We start from the raw sequence: 16,054 nt of genomic DNA, 5'->3' as shown, positions 1-16,054 counted from the left end.
CTACTTGAGATGCACCTGTGGATGCACGACAAGGTCCGGTTAGCCCTGCCAACCGTGACCTCGCATTGTCAACCCATGTTCATCTTGGAGTCAATAATGACTCCAAGATCCCTTTCTGCCTCTGTGCTCTCAAGAAGGGAGTTTCCCATCTTATAAGTGTGCTGCTGGTTACTATTGCCCAAGTGCAGCACCCTGCACTTGTCAGTGTTGAAGCACATCCTGTTTTTGAATAAAAGCAACCCCAGGTTTTCAGTATTGCTTAATGGCTGTGAATGTTAGTTACAGCGTTTCCCATTTCCAGGTCAATGTATAGACAGACAGACCCTTTCCAGCAAAGTTGGATTGAAGTAAATTTTTCAGTGACACCTGAAACATGTCATCATTTTTCTTTGAGTGGCTCAGCAAAACAGCAATTTGAGATGCTGCTTTCTCTTCCTTTGCTCTTCAAGTCTGACAGGCTTATTCAGTACTTTTGACCTTTGACTCTTGACTGGAGAAAAGATCTGAACTTGGAGCACTCTTGTTGCAGCGTCTGTTTTGCTATTGTTACTCTTGTGTGCTGGTTTTGTTGGTTTTGTGTAGCAGTGTGAATGTCGTTTTAACTGTAAAAACAAAACTGTATGGTTATGCTGAAGGGACTAACCCACTGAGTATGGCTCTAGTCTTTAGATTTTTAAAATGGTTTAATAACTACAGGAATTATACACCTACTATATAAATGTTTCATGTGTAGTGAGAAACTGTATGCAAAACAGTTCATCAGTCAAATGACCCAGTAACTTAATCTCTGTCAGTGCAATGTATGAAAAGCCTTGCAAGACAACTCCTTACTCGTGTATTCTGAATGCAGCAGAAAAGATATAATACTGTTTGAGCACAGGCTGATGGGTGTGAGATTAATGAGAGAGAGAATGCAAGCTGCTTTATAGGGAGTCTGCAAAATATGCTGGTCATGGACCTTTGCCCAGGGGTGGGAAAAAGTGGGGAGGGGGGTGGGCTAGACAGCTTCCTCTGCCTTACAAAGAGGTGTGTTGGCAGCATGGGGTGGATCAGTTTGTTTGCTTGCTTGCTTGCTTGCTTGCTTGTATTAGAATAGCGCTTAGACCCTGCTTCCCTCAGGAATGGGGAGGGGAAGAGGGAGGGCTCCTTTTGCTAAGCGTTGGGTGTTCTTCCTCTCTTTCTCCCCCGCGCCCCCTCCCTTCCCCCAGCAAATTTTACTTTGTAGTGGAGCAGACAGAGCATTCCTACAGAGTACGCTTCTCTTTTCCACTGTGAAATTACCCTACAAAAACACTTCTGGAACTTTTATTTCAAGGTTTGTTACCATGGAGTAAGTGTTGTATGTCCATCCCTCCCTTAGTAAATTACAACCATAGGGTAGCTACTTGCTCAGTGTAAACCAGATTTCCTGCAGTCTACTGGCAAGGTGCTGTAATAGTGCTTGCTGCAGGAAGCTAGCTTGGGAGTGAACTGCTCATGTGTCCTTGCCTTATCACTTTACCGCAGAATAAAATCTAAAATAGACTTAGTAATGTATAGTGTCCCCACACCCTTAGTTGGATTAGAGGAAGCAGTATATCCATGACTGGTTTTAGATGAGGAAATCTTACTTTGACTATATACATAGTTACCCTGTGTGTTGACCTAGAGTACTTGGTTGAATGGCAGCTGTTACTCCTTGTGTATTTCACAGACTCAAAAAGCCCCCGATGCCATCAATAGAAGGGTCTAATGGAAGTTGCCATGCCACTATGGGTCCCTCAGAAATTTTGAAAATCTGACATGTCACATAACTGAGTAACAGTGAACTGCCAAACTGCTAGAGGTAATTATAGACATCAGATGAGAATGCCTTATGTCTCCCATGAGTTTATTATTTGGTAGTGGATCAGGTATTGAAGAACAGTGTGATGAGCTCCCACACAGAGGTTGAAAAACCTAGATTTTGCAGATATCGGTCTCCTGTGCCACACCTTAGGAGACCATAGAAGCTGAAGTGAATGACCTCTGGACCTACACACGCTCAGTGGAATTGAAAATCAGTGTTGAAACAAAATAGCCATGAGAAACTGAGAATCAACCCTACATGGGAAAAACAACAGATTTTGGGAATGACAGAAGAGGTTGGACACTTTATGTATCTTGGCAGCATTGTAGGCAAACCAGGTGGAGCTGATGAAGGCATTAAAATCAGAATAGTAAAAGCCAGACATGCTTTTGTAACCCTAGTGGCAATATGGAAAAACAGAAGCCTTGCTTTCCAAACAAAACTTAATATATTTAGTATCATTGTGTGGCACAAGCTTGGAAATTTCCCAGGATCCTGGTATTGAAACTTCAAGGCTACATAAACAGCAGCCTGAGATAAAGCTTTAGCATCCAAAAGCCAGAAAAAAATGCAAGTGGAACATGATGGAGGACAGGACAAAAACAACAGATCTAGAAGTGAGAGAAGGACAATATGTCGGGAAAGACCCGGATAACTGAATGTAAACCTGAAACTGTAATCCCTAAAGCAAAAGGGGGGCAGTTAGGAGGGAATGAGGGAAATGCAGACAAAGGAAGGACAGTGAGGCAAAAAGGGAAAGGAGGAGGAAATGAAGGTTAGGATGGAGAAGGAAACTATAAGACGGGGCTAGGAAGGGCTTTGGGACAGACTGAGTTTTGTGTTCAGTTAAAACTGAAGAACATACTAATTGTGCCCATCTGTACCTGCTTAAGCTGTTCCTGTCACAGCTCTGTAGATTTTCATCTGTCTTGCTTTCTTCCTATGGCATGGGGTGGGGAGGAAGAGGCAGGGCAGGTGCTGCATGGCTCCTAGTGCTCCTGGATAGGGTTTGTGTTCTCAGTACAGTTCTGGCTGCAATGTGAGAAGCAGGCCTTGTGGATAGCCCCATTTTATCTCCTTTCTTCCCACTGCAGCAGGACATCATGAAGCTATTTCTTTAGCTACAGTGCAAGCTTTTGTCACCAGATGGAAATTATGTATTAACAGTCTTTCTCCTGGCTTCTTGATCATTTTAAGATATGCTGTGATCGCTTTTGGCTGTGCCAGCTGTCCCAAACTTACTTGTGAACGTGAAGGCTGTGGAACTGAGTTCTGCTATCACTGTAAACAGATTTGGCATCCAAACCAGACCTGTGACGCTGCTCGCCAAGAGAGAGCCCAAAGTCTACGCTTGAGAACAATTCGTTCTTCATCTATTAGTTATAGCCAGGAGTCAGGAGCAGCAGGTATTTATGAACTGTATCTGTAAAATGTCTTACTGGTACATTTATATAACTACTTACATGTTTGATATTTCAGAGGAAAGAAATGTCTGATGGCTGTTGATTGTTATCCCAGCTCCTCATTCCTCGTAACTCTTATGTGTGCTGTGGAAATATAAAATATGAATATAGCTTCAGATTAAGAAAAATGCTGAGTTGTCCAGGCACAGGAAATGTTTGGTTTCCAGTAATGATGAAATTGTGTGGGTTAGGAGCTGCTGGTTTTGATTTGTAACAAGATTTTTTTTATTGTTTTAGTTATTTTATCGCTCCAAAGTGCATAGTTCTTGCAGCCAGGGATTTGCAAGGTTTTGCTTGCTGGCTGGACCATTTTGTCCTAGCTGCATAACTCAGCAACTGAAACACAAATCATCTCTGTAGCCTGAGTTTTTGCAAGGTTTCTAATAATAAATGCTGGTGTAAATAAAACTCAAACAGCAGAAAGGTTGCTGGTGTTCAGAAAAGACTAATGCATTTTAAATTACTCTGTTACCAGCATCCACATCTGTTAGCATAAAAGCAAATAAACTGCTGCCTCAGCATGAGGGAGATATCTAGGTTGCCAGTAAAATGCTTCAGTGTTGGGCAGCTAGTAATCAAAAAATTCAGATTTCCAAAAATCAAGTCCTTTTATCTCTCGCCAAGGTAGGAGGATGAGTGTGACTAATCGGTGGGGCAATATGTCCAACACTTGCATGCTGTATCCATCACAGTTTCATCAGATCAGACCCTCTTGCTGGCATACCTCACTCCTGTATTGTGGAGGATTTTCTGTTGCGTTTTTGGTCCAGTTACAGCTTCCTGATTCTCTCATCCAACCACTAGGGCTGCACTGATTTGTTCCATAAGAATATAGATCCATAATGACTAAATGCCATCTGGGAATAAATAGCTAGAGTACATCAAATTTGGCTTGCTGCCTCTCCTGAGCATGCACTGGAGCTGGTGGCAAGGATGGTGTAGGAACTGTCTATTGTGACTACTGATCTATGGGAGACTCCTCTCTGCCAGGTGTACCCCAGCAGACCTTCAGTCTTCCACTCATTTTTCACTACCTCCGTGGTGTTGAGAGAGACTGGGGCAATAAATTTATTGCAACAGAATCTGTTGGCTGCCTTGTGCAGGACTGGCAACTTCTGACCAGCTCAACAGTGGGTGATGGATTTGCATGTGACTTATGTTGCTGTGATCAGTGAGCAACCCATCATTCTAAATATGAGCAAGGAAATGGTTAAGATTAAAACAGAAGGGAGAGCTTGTATTTTCCTGTCTAAGGCTGTCTTTAGAACATACTCATTTTTATTTAGTGCCCTCACTTCTCATCAACAGAAAAACCCTTTAGCTGTATGTATTTCAGTGTTAAAGCTCAGTTGTGAGCACTGCACAGATACTTATTTGTTTCGATAATATATTAAGGCACAGATGCTAATATGTTTCTATAAAGTTAATGTGGGAAGAAGGGTGCAAGAGCTGAGGGGGTGGCTATGGGGGCAAATCAAGAGCAGACTAGTGAAAAAGAAGAAAAGATATGGAATGATAGGGAAAATGTATGTTAAATATAAGAGAGAAATAAAACAATGGGGCAAAAGACAAGAATTACTTATATCAGTCTAAAATATGACAAGATGTTTATATGCAGAGATTGCCTGCATCAGTAGTGTTTGTTTATGTGCATGTTTAATATCTGTTGCATTAGGTTTAGAAAATCCTTGCTGTCCATGTTAAGTGATGTGGTTACTCAAGCATTACACTGGGTTTCTACTTGTCATTGTGATTAGTTCTGTTGTATTTAGGGTCTGAACCATACAAATCAAAGTGGCCATGAGCAGAAATCACCTGCAAAACTGGATTTATTAAAGTAAATTCATACTAAAGTTTTTAGATGCATCTGCTTCTCATCTTATTGATCAGTCAGGTTTGCTGGTATTTCTTGTTTTTGTTTCAGTTGATTTTTTTGCATAGAAAGGGTATGATCTTAATATTTGTTTCATTTAAACAGCTGATGACATAAAGCCATGTCCACGATGTGCTGCTTACATAATAAAAATGAATGATGGAAGCTGCAATCATATGACTTGTGCTGTCTGTGGTTGTGAATTCTGTTGGCTGTGTATGAAAGAGATCTCAGATTTGCATTACTTAAGGTATGTTTAGAAAAAATATTTGTTTTGAAATAGAACAGGTACAGCACATATGAGAGATTTATGCTGAACATACATAATTCATAAAATCTCTGTTTACTGATTTTATGTTACTTTAGTGCCCCCCTCTTTGGCTTCATGTAATTTCAGAAGTCCTTTAGCGGTCATTATAGGTTAGTGCACATTCCGAAAGTTCTATTTAGACAAATGTGCCTGTCCTAAAATATCTAGGGTCAGATTCTCTGAGCCCTAAGGCCATCTCACTCGCTACTGGAGCAGAGAATCCAGGCTCCTGTGACTCTTCATGAGAAGTGAAATGCATCAATTTTTCCATGTAGGTGCATAATTATATAACTTGTTAATTTTATTTGTTTAATGTTTAATTTTCTATTCCTTTTGGTTCAGGCTGAAAGATGGATGCAACCAAACTCAGTACAGCACAGTGCAATACTTTTCATACGATTAATAATAATTTTATTGTTGTTTGGTGGTGTCATGTTGTGTTTTTTTTTATTGTTAACCTGATATTGTTTGTGTAAGGAGGGGGAATGATTTGAGTTAGTAGCAGCACAAGGTGGTATGTGGTAGCACTCCGTAGGTGCAGCTACTTGTGCACTTTACTGCAGAGTTGACATTCACTCTGCAGTAAAGCATCACAGTCTACACACACGCTGGTATTAGGGTGCAGTAAATTAACTCCGCTGTGGTATAGTACTGTCAGAGATGGTATTATCTTATGGCAGAGTAATTATGTGTGCTGAAATGCATATGTTGACAGTGATGGGCTGGCTGGGGCAGGAGGGTACTAAAGTGGGGCAGGGGCTGCCTGCCTTCTAGCCCTGCACTTTTTGCACCTTTGTGCACCAGCCAGCCCCAACACCACCACCTGAAGCTCGGGGCTGACCCGCCAAGCCCTCTAGCAGCCCAGGTCTTCTCCACCCCAGCTCAAACTGCTGTGGTCCCAGGCATACATGTAATTTATCGTATTGCCTTAATGGCACATGTAGATGCACCCAGTGTTTTGCACAATACTGTATCTCAAGTAATCGTTGATGGACTGAGTATTTCCAGTATATGTAACTTGAATTGTACTAGCTATTGGCCTATCAAACAATAATTAACGTGGTTTTGTTTGAAGCTACTCCTTTGGAGTTACTTACAGTTTCTTTGTATTAGCCCATCAGGTTGTACTTTTTGGGGAAAGAAACCATGGAGTCGTAAAAAGAAAATACTGTGGCAACTGGGGACACTTGTTGGGGCTCCTGTAGGGATTGCTTTAATAGCTGGTATTGCCATTCCTGCTATGATCATTGGGATCCCTGTGTATGTGGGACGTAAGGTAAAGTGCATTCTGTCTCTTTTCTTGCTTCAGATTTTACATTCTGATATTAAATGCAGCATATTTACAAAGGGTACAGTTATGTACTTCCAGTTAGCTCCTTTCATCGTCCCTTCCCAAATACATGAAGTGATTCATTTCAGAGATAAACGATGTTTAAGGGTGGCTTCTGTTTGTACATACATGCAGACCAAAATATTGGAAAGTTATCCTTTAAATCCTTATTTGGGCACCCAGCTGGCTTTTTTTTAACAAGTACTGAATCTTCCATCCCTGGTCTCCTTAATTATAGCCACAGCTGGATGGGATTCCTGGTCAAATATTAATTTACCAAAGTCCCATGCAAATGGGCCTTCTGAAATGGGTGATTTTGGAGAGTTAAAATGCTAAAACTGTTAATCATGCTATAGTGAGTATATCTACACATGTGCTTTATTGCAGAGTAGACTAAATTAGGTCTATAGTAAAGGGTCACCGTCTACGTGTGCACCAGTATTAGGGTGTAGTAAGCTAATTAACTCTGCTGTAAGATAGTACTGTCCCAAGTACAGAGTAGCAGTTTGCTGTGCTGAAATGCATGTTAGCCAGTGACCGTGGGAGTAAACTGTGTCCTGTCAGCCCAGCCAGCTGTGAGCCTGCTCCTTCCCAGCTCATATTGCTGGTGTCCCAGGCGCAAAGTTAGACGCTGCACCCAGGAGCAGTTAACTCTGGCTCACACTGCTCCGTAGTTTAATGCTTCACATTAATTGTACTGTCGCTTAAATCCTAAGGCTACTCTGTGTCTGATTTGTCAGTTTGAATTAATCCAAACACACTCCTGCCAGTCAGCTTCTTGCTGATCCAAAAGACTGTCGTGCCTTTCTTTCCTTTTCTTCTCCTATTCATAGACTCCTACTTCTGGTTTAGAATTGTGGTGATGCAGTTCTACCCAACCAGTTTTTCAGCCCTTTTTCTCACTTTTCTGCTACCATTGTTTTCATGAAGTGCCTGCTGCTGTGTTCTAATATACTACTTGCACCCTCCCAGAGAAGAGGGGAAGAAAGGAAGACTGTTGTCTGATGTTTCTGGTTAGAACAGGTCTTGCCCCATGTTATTAGAAGTCGCCATCACTGAGTGCTTTTCATATATTAACTTACACTCATAACAGACCTTCAAAGTAGAGTAGTATTATCATTTTAGAATTATAGCCTCAGCCTCAAAAGTGATGTCAAGTAACAGACAGCTAATTGGGAAACCTTGTTCATTTGGTTGCTGCAGATGGGTGTAGACAGTCAAATTTCCAAAGTCCTGTAGAGCAGACAATCAGTAAGGGTTTTAACCCTGCCAAACCCCTTGATAAATAGAAACACAATAAGAACAGTGTTAGCCAACACACACACTTAACTCGAAAGTTTATCCTAACAAGTATACACAAACAGTTCTGGCCTCCTGGTGTCTCAGCTTGAAGGCAGTGCTGCTGTAGCAGTTTTTCATTCCTTGTTCTGTTAAAACATCTGAAAGCAGTTTTGTCATTGCTCTAATATTCAGGAAAAAAGATCACTGAGAGCAAGAAATATTAATAATTTGTCTTCAAATGGATTCAGAAATCATATTTGTAAGACTGAGTATATGCATACTTTCTGCAGATACTTGTATAAAACCTTAAGAAGAAGATGAGTGTCCTTCCTCTTTGATAAGTACCCCTTTTTAAGAGGGACTATATCAGGATATAAATGAGTAGTATATAGTCTTTGTTTGAAGGCACAACATTGCATAATAGCAGAGCAGAGCCCAAATTATCTGTGACATCTTTCGTCCCTACAGCTGTTTATCAGCATTTGCAATATATCCTGAACACTTTTTTTTTTTCCTCTCAAGATTCACAATCGCTATGAAGGAAAAGACATTTCGAAGCACAAGAGAAACCTGGCTATCGCAGGTGGTGTAACCTTGTCTGTAATTGTTTCTCCAGTTGTAGCTGCAGTAACTGTAGGTAAGCCAATACTATTGCTTTGCATTTTGCTAGTACCTAGAAACTAAGGTTTGAAAATTCTTTACAACTGCTCATAATTGTCGTGTACAGTGAATTAGGAGAAGCTAGCTTCCTTTTACAGCTAGGGAGACTGAAAGGATAGATTGACCAAGGTTATATTGTGAACTGAAAAAAGCAGATAATAGAGTGCAGCCTTTGGGGAGGGCTACACCTCAATAAAACCTTTACAATGCTTTTAATCTTACAATTTTCCAATAGTCTGGAGGCAATCAAAAACCCAGTCTTTCATAAACCCAATCTTCTTCCATGAAAAGGAAATGAAAAGACTGCTTTTTAAAAGTGTCTCTATCTGAAGACAGCTGGAGATCCATATGTTTGTCTTGTTGATTCTGTGTCAAGGTAGCTCTAGTTAAAAGGGTTTTTTTTAAGTTAACAGTGCTTAAATATCTGACACTGCATGGCCAGATTTTGTCACTGATGGTTAAGCAGAGCTGTTTCCCTTTCTCTCAACTTCTCCATAGGTGTTATTGCAAACAGCATTTTAAAAAAAGCAGAGCTGCACACATTTTGGCTTGTAAAACCTTTGTTTTTGTTGCCTGATGTATAGGAAGAAAAGATCCAAGTTTTGTATGCTGGATCCCAAACCAGATGTTTTAAGGTGTCTCTTCAAGGAGTGAAAGAAAAATTAAACATAAAAACATCTTACACAATTTGATGGGGAGAATAACTTTTTTAAATGTGGAACTTCATTAGTCTGGACTCTATTCCTGTGCTAGAGCTGTACACTCCCTATACTTAGCATGACCAGCATTCTCTTCATGCTGTGTGGCGTGCACGTCCACGCAGGTGCGCCTGGCAGCATGGCATGAGCACACTTGTGTGGCTGTGCATGTCACGCAGCTTAGAGGGAACGCTGGTGACCATACGTCCCAGTTTAGGTGGAACAGTCCCAGAATTCAGAGGCTAATCCCAGCTGGTTGATGAAAATAAAAATGAACATCCTGGGTGTGGGGAGGCATAGCAGCATGAGGTGTGAAAAAGGAAGACCTGGCAGACAACAAAATTGCTCTAAAATAAGATGGCTTGATTATTGGAATGACCGTTAAAATGGGGAGATGATTGGTTACACCTGTGAAGTAGAGAACAATGGGACATAAACAGACTCCTGACTCCCTTAGCTGCCTGGTAGTAACACCAGAGCTGCCCCAAACTGCCTCAACCCTGCAGCAGCATTGACTTCCAGGGCAGGGAGCTTGGAATCTGACCTTCTTTATTTGGGCATTTATGAACTTAGTTTATTCCTGCTGGCTCCCTCAGTGTGTTCATCTGGCATAGCTTTGCCTGCCATTTTATCCTTTCACAGGCTTCCATCAGCAAGGCAGTCAAATGGTCTAATTCACAGTGCTTGATTGTCTATACCAAATGATGAGTTCCCACAATATGTGAGAAGTGGTGCAATGGTAGTATAGCCTAATCCAGACCAGCCTTTTTAAATGCACCTTTCATTGGCTTTTCTCAGCAGTTTTGTTTCTATGTACAAAATGAGAAAATTTGAAAATGAATTGGACACAGTAAACGAGCAGATCTCACAGTAACACTTATAGTGAGGGCTGAGCTCATCTCTGCTAGTCCCTAGTAAAGCTTTTTCCGGCTTCAGTGGGAGCAGGGCTGAGCCCTTAATTATGTGGAAGAAATTAAACTTTGCGTTGTGGTTGAATCAGAACTGACAGAGCCAGCTTTTCTTTAATTAGGGCTATACTGCAATCATAGGGAGAATTCCATACAGCAAGGGGAATCACCCACTTGTCTGTTTCAAAGGAATCCTCCTACTCTATAAGTTTACAAACATATTTATACTTAAGACATAGAAAGAAAAAAATACGACCTTGGAGAAACAAAATGACAGTAAATTACAGACATGCAGGCAGTTTAATTAAATAAAACATCTGTGCACAGGGTAATAAGGCATGCAGGATTCCTTATCTCAGAACATGTAACGGAAATAAGCAGTATCAGCACTTCTGGTCTCTGTCTGTTTTCCTAGTCAAGCAGGCCAGAAGCCCGATCAAATCTACTTCCACAATTATAAGCACTAGTAGTGGGCATTTCTGTTTTTAAAGATGTTTGACATAGCTTCATGCTGCTTTCCCATGTAAATAGTTTTCAGTATTCTTAGACAAAGTTTGTTTAGTCATTTGAAGTGTGATATATTTTGAATGTGTTTGTAAATGATGAGGTAATAGATATAGCATGTATGTTGTGTTAATGCAGCCCTCTGCTTCTCTGCGTATCTCACTGCTAGTGGGGACCTACTGTCTGGAACAACTTGCAAGTCTCATACCATCTTAATGACTTTCCACCTACTTCCAAATTTAATCTGAAAACTAAGCTTTCTTCATTTCTTCCTCCGTGCTCCAATTTTATTATGTGCATGATCAGATAATATTTGCATATTTTGATTGCTTTTCTGCAAAATACTGGATAAAAGAGTTATATTTAAATATGAGGACTTAATATTTTTCTTTATAGGTATTGGTGTTCCCATTATGTTGGCTTATGTGTATGGAGTTGTTCCTATCTCCCTCTGTCGAAGTGGAGGTTGTGGTGTGTCTGCAGGCAATGGAAAGGGTGTCAGGATAGAATTTGATGATGAAAATGATATAAATGTTGGTGGAACAAATGCAGCCGTAGGTAAGAAGATTCAGCATTTTATTTTTTGTAAATGTAGGGCTTTGCAATTAGTTTCTGGATTTGACAGCTTTGGGCATGAGAGACCTTTCTTTGCAGGAAAAGTTCTATGCAGATAACAGTTATGCAAGTCATCTCTTGCCTGTTTATCTCCATGGCCTGTAACAGGAAAGTCTCCTGGGATGAGGGTTATTCAGTTGTTTCTATGCCAGTGCAGTGGTGTCTTTTTGGGCATTGAGTGAAGCAGCCAAGCTTCTATCATACTTTTTTCTTTGAATGTTTTTATGCTGTAGGTCCTCCATACTCTATAGTATCTTCCAGTAGTGCATTAAGTGAAAGCTTTCTTTTTTTAGCCTGGGTTGTATAAGAACATGAAAAATGCTCTATATGTTACCAGACCTTTTTCAACAGTTCATTTCCCCTTCACCCCACCCCACCCCAAAAGACCTGCATTATATTGAATAATTGCGTCCAACATGGATCCCTGAAGTAACTGATGAGGTTATGCATGAGTTCAGGGGGCCCACATGAAGGATCTCAAACTTTGCTTGGGTCCGGCTGGTGGTGGGAAAACGGAGACTTTTCTCTGTCTCTCAACAGAGTTAAAAAAGAAGTAATACAGAAAAGCTGTTGTTTGTTCTAACCAAATAATAATAGGTCTTCTATGCTGAGAGTGGAGATATAAAATGAGTATTTTTGCAGATTTCTCCGTAGATGCTGTCAGCTTTCATTCCTTATGGAGAAGCAAATCTATTAGCAATTGTTCTGCTGCTCCTTTCAGAAATGTTATTGTCACAGAATCAGTGCCACTTTTGAAAGAGCTTTGCCTTGGGACTCCCCAGGAAGTAACCTTATTCAGTCTCCCCCTCAATGAACCCCCTGGAGCCAGCTTCTCAAGACCCAAGCCTTTGGCTTTGGGACCCTGGCTTTTCTCAGTCCCTGATCTTTAGCATGCCCACCTTGGAGAGCTCCTTTTTGGTCAACTCCTGGGAAGGGGGTTGTTCTCTCTGTTAGTGTGTGTGGTGGGGTGGTCCACAGTGCCAATGTCCCAGACAGCACAGCACATTGTTTGGCTCCTAACAAACAATTTTTACTGTGCCACTGCAGTTCCCTCTTTCCTTCCTTGGACTCCACAGTCGTCCCTGGCACTACCCTTTCTTCTCCCCCTTTCTCTTCAGGCACTGCCAGCCACCCTTTGTACCAAACTGTTACAAAACTGTAGTCTTAACCTGGGGACAACGCTCACCCAATAAAATGGAGCATAGTCAGAGAGCAATCTTCAGACCCTGCTGTTAGGTCCAGACTGCTATCTTGCTTTGGTATGGAAAGGGCTTCTGGATTGTCCTACTTTTAAGATAATTTACGGCAAACCATGCTCACTCTGAGCAACCCCCTCCAGTATTCCCCACAAAAACAGCAGGCTAGAACTCAGCCCTCTTGGCCTCTTCTGTCACAGTTATAACTTAGCATTTTTTAAATAAAGGGCAAGATTTTTCTGGTGCAGGGTAAGATGCATGTAAGATCACCCAAGAGTACCATTCCTATGTAGTCTTACAATACTTTGAAACTTACCAGCAACTTCTCAAACACAACCTTTTATGGCAGTCTCAAACAAGTTCTGATTTTTCTTCATGTTGTAAACGTTTGTAGTATGTTTCAACAAATCATCTAGATTGTGTCCAGGTCTTTTCCGTGTAACTGCAGAAGCAATATTTCATATCTATATTTTAAGGCAGAATAAAAGCTTTGTTTCTGATGAATTTCAATATTTTTCTGTTTTTACATAGATACTACTTCTGTGGCAGAGGCACGACATAACCCTAGCATAGGGGAAGGAAGTGTGGGAGGACTGACCGGCAGCCTGAGTGCAAGTGGTAGCCATATGGATAGAATAGGAGCCATTCGAGATAACCTGAGTGAAACTGCTAGCACCATGGCACTAGCTGGAGCTAGTATAACAGGGAGTCTATCAGGAAGCGCAATGGTCAACTGTTTTAACAGGTAAGATGCAACCTTTTCCACTCCATGATATCCGTCTTTCAACATAAATAGCGTTTAAGGGTTCTTGGTTATTCATTTCGTAATGTGTAGATAGACAGCTAGTTTAAAATGAACCTATGACAAGGTGGCTGACCCTATTTAAGGGTCTACTAGTCCAGTTCACCTGTCAGTTGCCCCCCAACAGGACCTGGTAGAAGGTACTGGCTACTATAAAGACTTACGATGCAGTTGAGAGAGAGAAGCAGAAATGAGGAGCTGAACCGTTACCTGGAGAGTGGTGGAGACTGTGGAAGAGAGCTGGCTCAAACGACTTGAAAAAGCTGACTGGGCATATGAATCCTCCTGAGTGAAAGGCTCATGCAGAGGCTCCAGATAATGAAAAGCCAGTTCAGTCAGGGCAGGTTCAACCCAAGAACAAGTGGGTTGATTCTTCAAGAAGTTTTCCTTGAGAAGGAGTTTAGCAGGGTTGGGACTTGAAGATGAAAAGGGGTGGGGAGTGGAACACTCCAGTGAAACCATAGAAGTCCTGCAATCCAAGAAGAGCACAGGATTGCCAAAAGGCTCAAGAACACAGGCATATGAATTGAAAGTGGAAATTAATTCTTAAGTGGAAATCTTGGAATAAAAAAAGGCTGGAGAACTGCTTGTTCTTAACTTGTCTTTGAACAGAGATTTGTAAATTGTCTGCCTCTTGAGAGAACTGCTGACAGGTATTTACTAATAGGCTATGTCTGGAATCATAGTTTGAATTGGACTCTGGAGAGAGAACTTTCCTTTTCTAGGTGGCAGGGGAGGTGACCCTTGCTGTAGAGGGGGAAGTAAACAGCAAAGCAAACCCTGGGGACTGCAAAGGAGACCAAGACAGATGTATCACTACAGGAGGATGCTTGGACGAACAAACTATTGTAAAAGCCTACAATAAAACTACTTAGTTTTCTACTTTATGTTTCTACCCACAATTACCCGTATCACAATTTTGTATATCCTTAGTATGCCTGTTCTGATACACTGTAATTGATTATCCTTATCCCATGTTTAAAAATAGCAGGGGAAAAGTAGTATCTGTCTCATGTTATGAGCATTGTAATTATTCATCCAAGCATTTTACATTTTAGTACTAGAACAGGACTAAGAATGTGCCGGTGTCTAAACCTGAATAACTGCACAATTACATTGCTAAGACTCCTCTTTTGTCCTCATCCCCTCATAACACACCTGAAATGGAGTTTATAAATGCCTTGGGGCCCCAAAAGCTAGTTCTGTTTTCTTTGACAGCTTTGTATACTGTAAAATGCAGAGATGCAGATGTAGTTTGACCAGTATTCATAGAACAAGCATATTGTGTTTTCATACTTTAAGAATCACAAATTTATATGCAAAGTAGCCATAGAAACCAAGGTGCAGAACACCCATAAGCCAGAACCATTAAAGAACCAGGATACAGTTGCTCTTTAGAATTACCTGTTTGCTTTAAGAACATGTAAATTACCCAGCAAGGATAAGCCTTAGTCTTCCTTTCAGCATCTTCCTTTTAATTAAGTCACATGTAGTTAATAAGACAGTGAGGGGAAAAAGGTAGGGTGGGAAGACTTTTCTGGCATTATAGAGCTAAAACTGGAAATGGCAGTTAAGGTGATATTGTTGCATAAGTAATTTAGTCTTTAGGTTTTTGAAGCTACAAGTGAATTGTGAAATTATGAATTCACAAGTAAGGTCAAATTACTGCATATCAAAACAGTCCAGGATGTAGTAGTAACTAGGCCTGTGTGAAACAGCTAGCATTCACTTTGGATTTGGCCGATTTGGGGGACAGTGATTCAATTCGGTGATTTAAATCACTGTTCCGAATCATAGTTTCATAGTTAGTAGGCTTGGAAGGGACCTGAGCAGATCATCAAGTCTGACCCTCTGCCATGGCAGGAAAGAGTACTGGGATCAAACGACCCCAGCAAGGTGATTGTCAAGCCTTGTCTTAAAGACCCCCAGGGTAGGAGCCAGCACCACTTCGCTTGGAAGTTGGTTCCAGATCCTAGCCACCCTGACAGTGAAGTAGCGCCTCCTGACATCTAATCTGAATTTACCCTCTGCCAGCTTGTGGCCATTATTTCTAGTCACTCCTGGTAGTGCTCGGGGGAACAGGGACTCCCCCAATACCTGCTGGTCCCCTGTGGCTAGTTTGTAACAGGCCACTAGATCCCCCTTCAGCCTTCTCTTGTGGAGGCTGAACAGGTTCAGGTCCTATAGCCTCTCCTCGTAGGGCCTGCCCTGCTACTCCCTGACCATGCAAGTGGCCCTCCTCTGAACCCTCTCCATGTTGTCCACATCCCTCTTGAAGCGTGGCGCCCAGAACTGGATGCAGTACTCCAGCTGCGGCCTGACCAGTGCTGCATAGAGGGGGAGTGTCACCTCCTTGGACCTGCTTGAGATGCATCTGTGGATGCATGACAGGTTATGGTTGGCCTTCCCGACTGCATCCCCACACTGCCGGCCCATATTCATCTTGGCATCAATGATGACTCCAAGATCCTTTTCTGCCTCTGTACTGACGAGAAGGGAGTTCCCCAGCCTGTAGGTATGGTGTTGGTTCTTCCTCCCCCAGGTGCAGCACCTTGCACTTGTCAGTGTTGAATCCCATCCTATTCT

At 41.6% G+C, this 16,054-nt stretch overlaps 1 protein-coding gene across 2 annotated transcripts in view; it reads left to right on the top strand.

The window, feature by feature from the left end:
• RNF19A (ring finger protein 19A, RBR E3 ubiquitin protein ligase) overlaps window positions 1-16,054 on the top strand; it is a 112,957-nt gene that overhangs the window by 89,472 nt on the left and 7,431 nt on the right. For both annotated transcript variants that reach the window (XM_019528010.1, XM_019528009.1), the window contains 6 exons: window positions 3,026-3,234; window positions 5,270-5,414; window positions 6,588-6,750; window positions 8,608-8,722; window positions 11,252-11,413; window positions 13,198-13,411. In XM_019528010.1, the coding sequence (XP_019383555.1) occupies window positions 3,026-3,234; window positions 5,270-5,414; window positions 6,588-6,750; window positions 8,608-8,722; window positions 11,252-11,413; window positions 13,198-13,411 (1,008 nt within the window). The remainder of the gene's footprint in view (window positions 1-3,025; window positions 3,235-5,269; window positions 5,415-6,587; window positions 6,751-8,607; window positions 8,723-11,251; window positions 11,414-13,197; window positions 13,412-16,054) is intronic.

The sequence above is a fragment of the Gavialis gangeticus genome, unplaced genomic scaffold, assembly GCF_001723915.1.
Source record: "Gavialis gangeticus isolate Ggan-Ray unplaced genomic scaffold, GavGan_comp1, whole genome shotgun sequence".
In the NCBI taxonomy this organism is placed as follows: Eukaryota; Metazoa; Chordata; order Crocodylia; family Gavialidae; genus Gavialis; species Gavialis gangeticus.
This window is presented reverse-complemented; position numbering and strand designations above follow the sequence as displayed.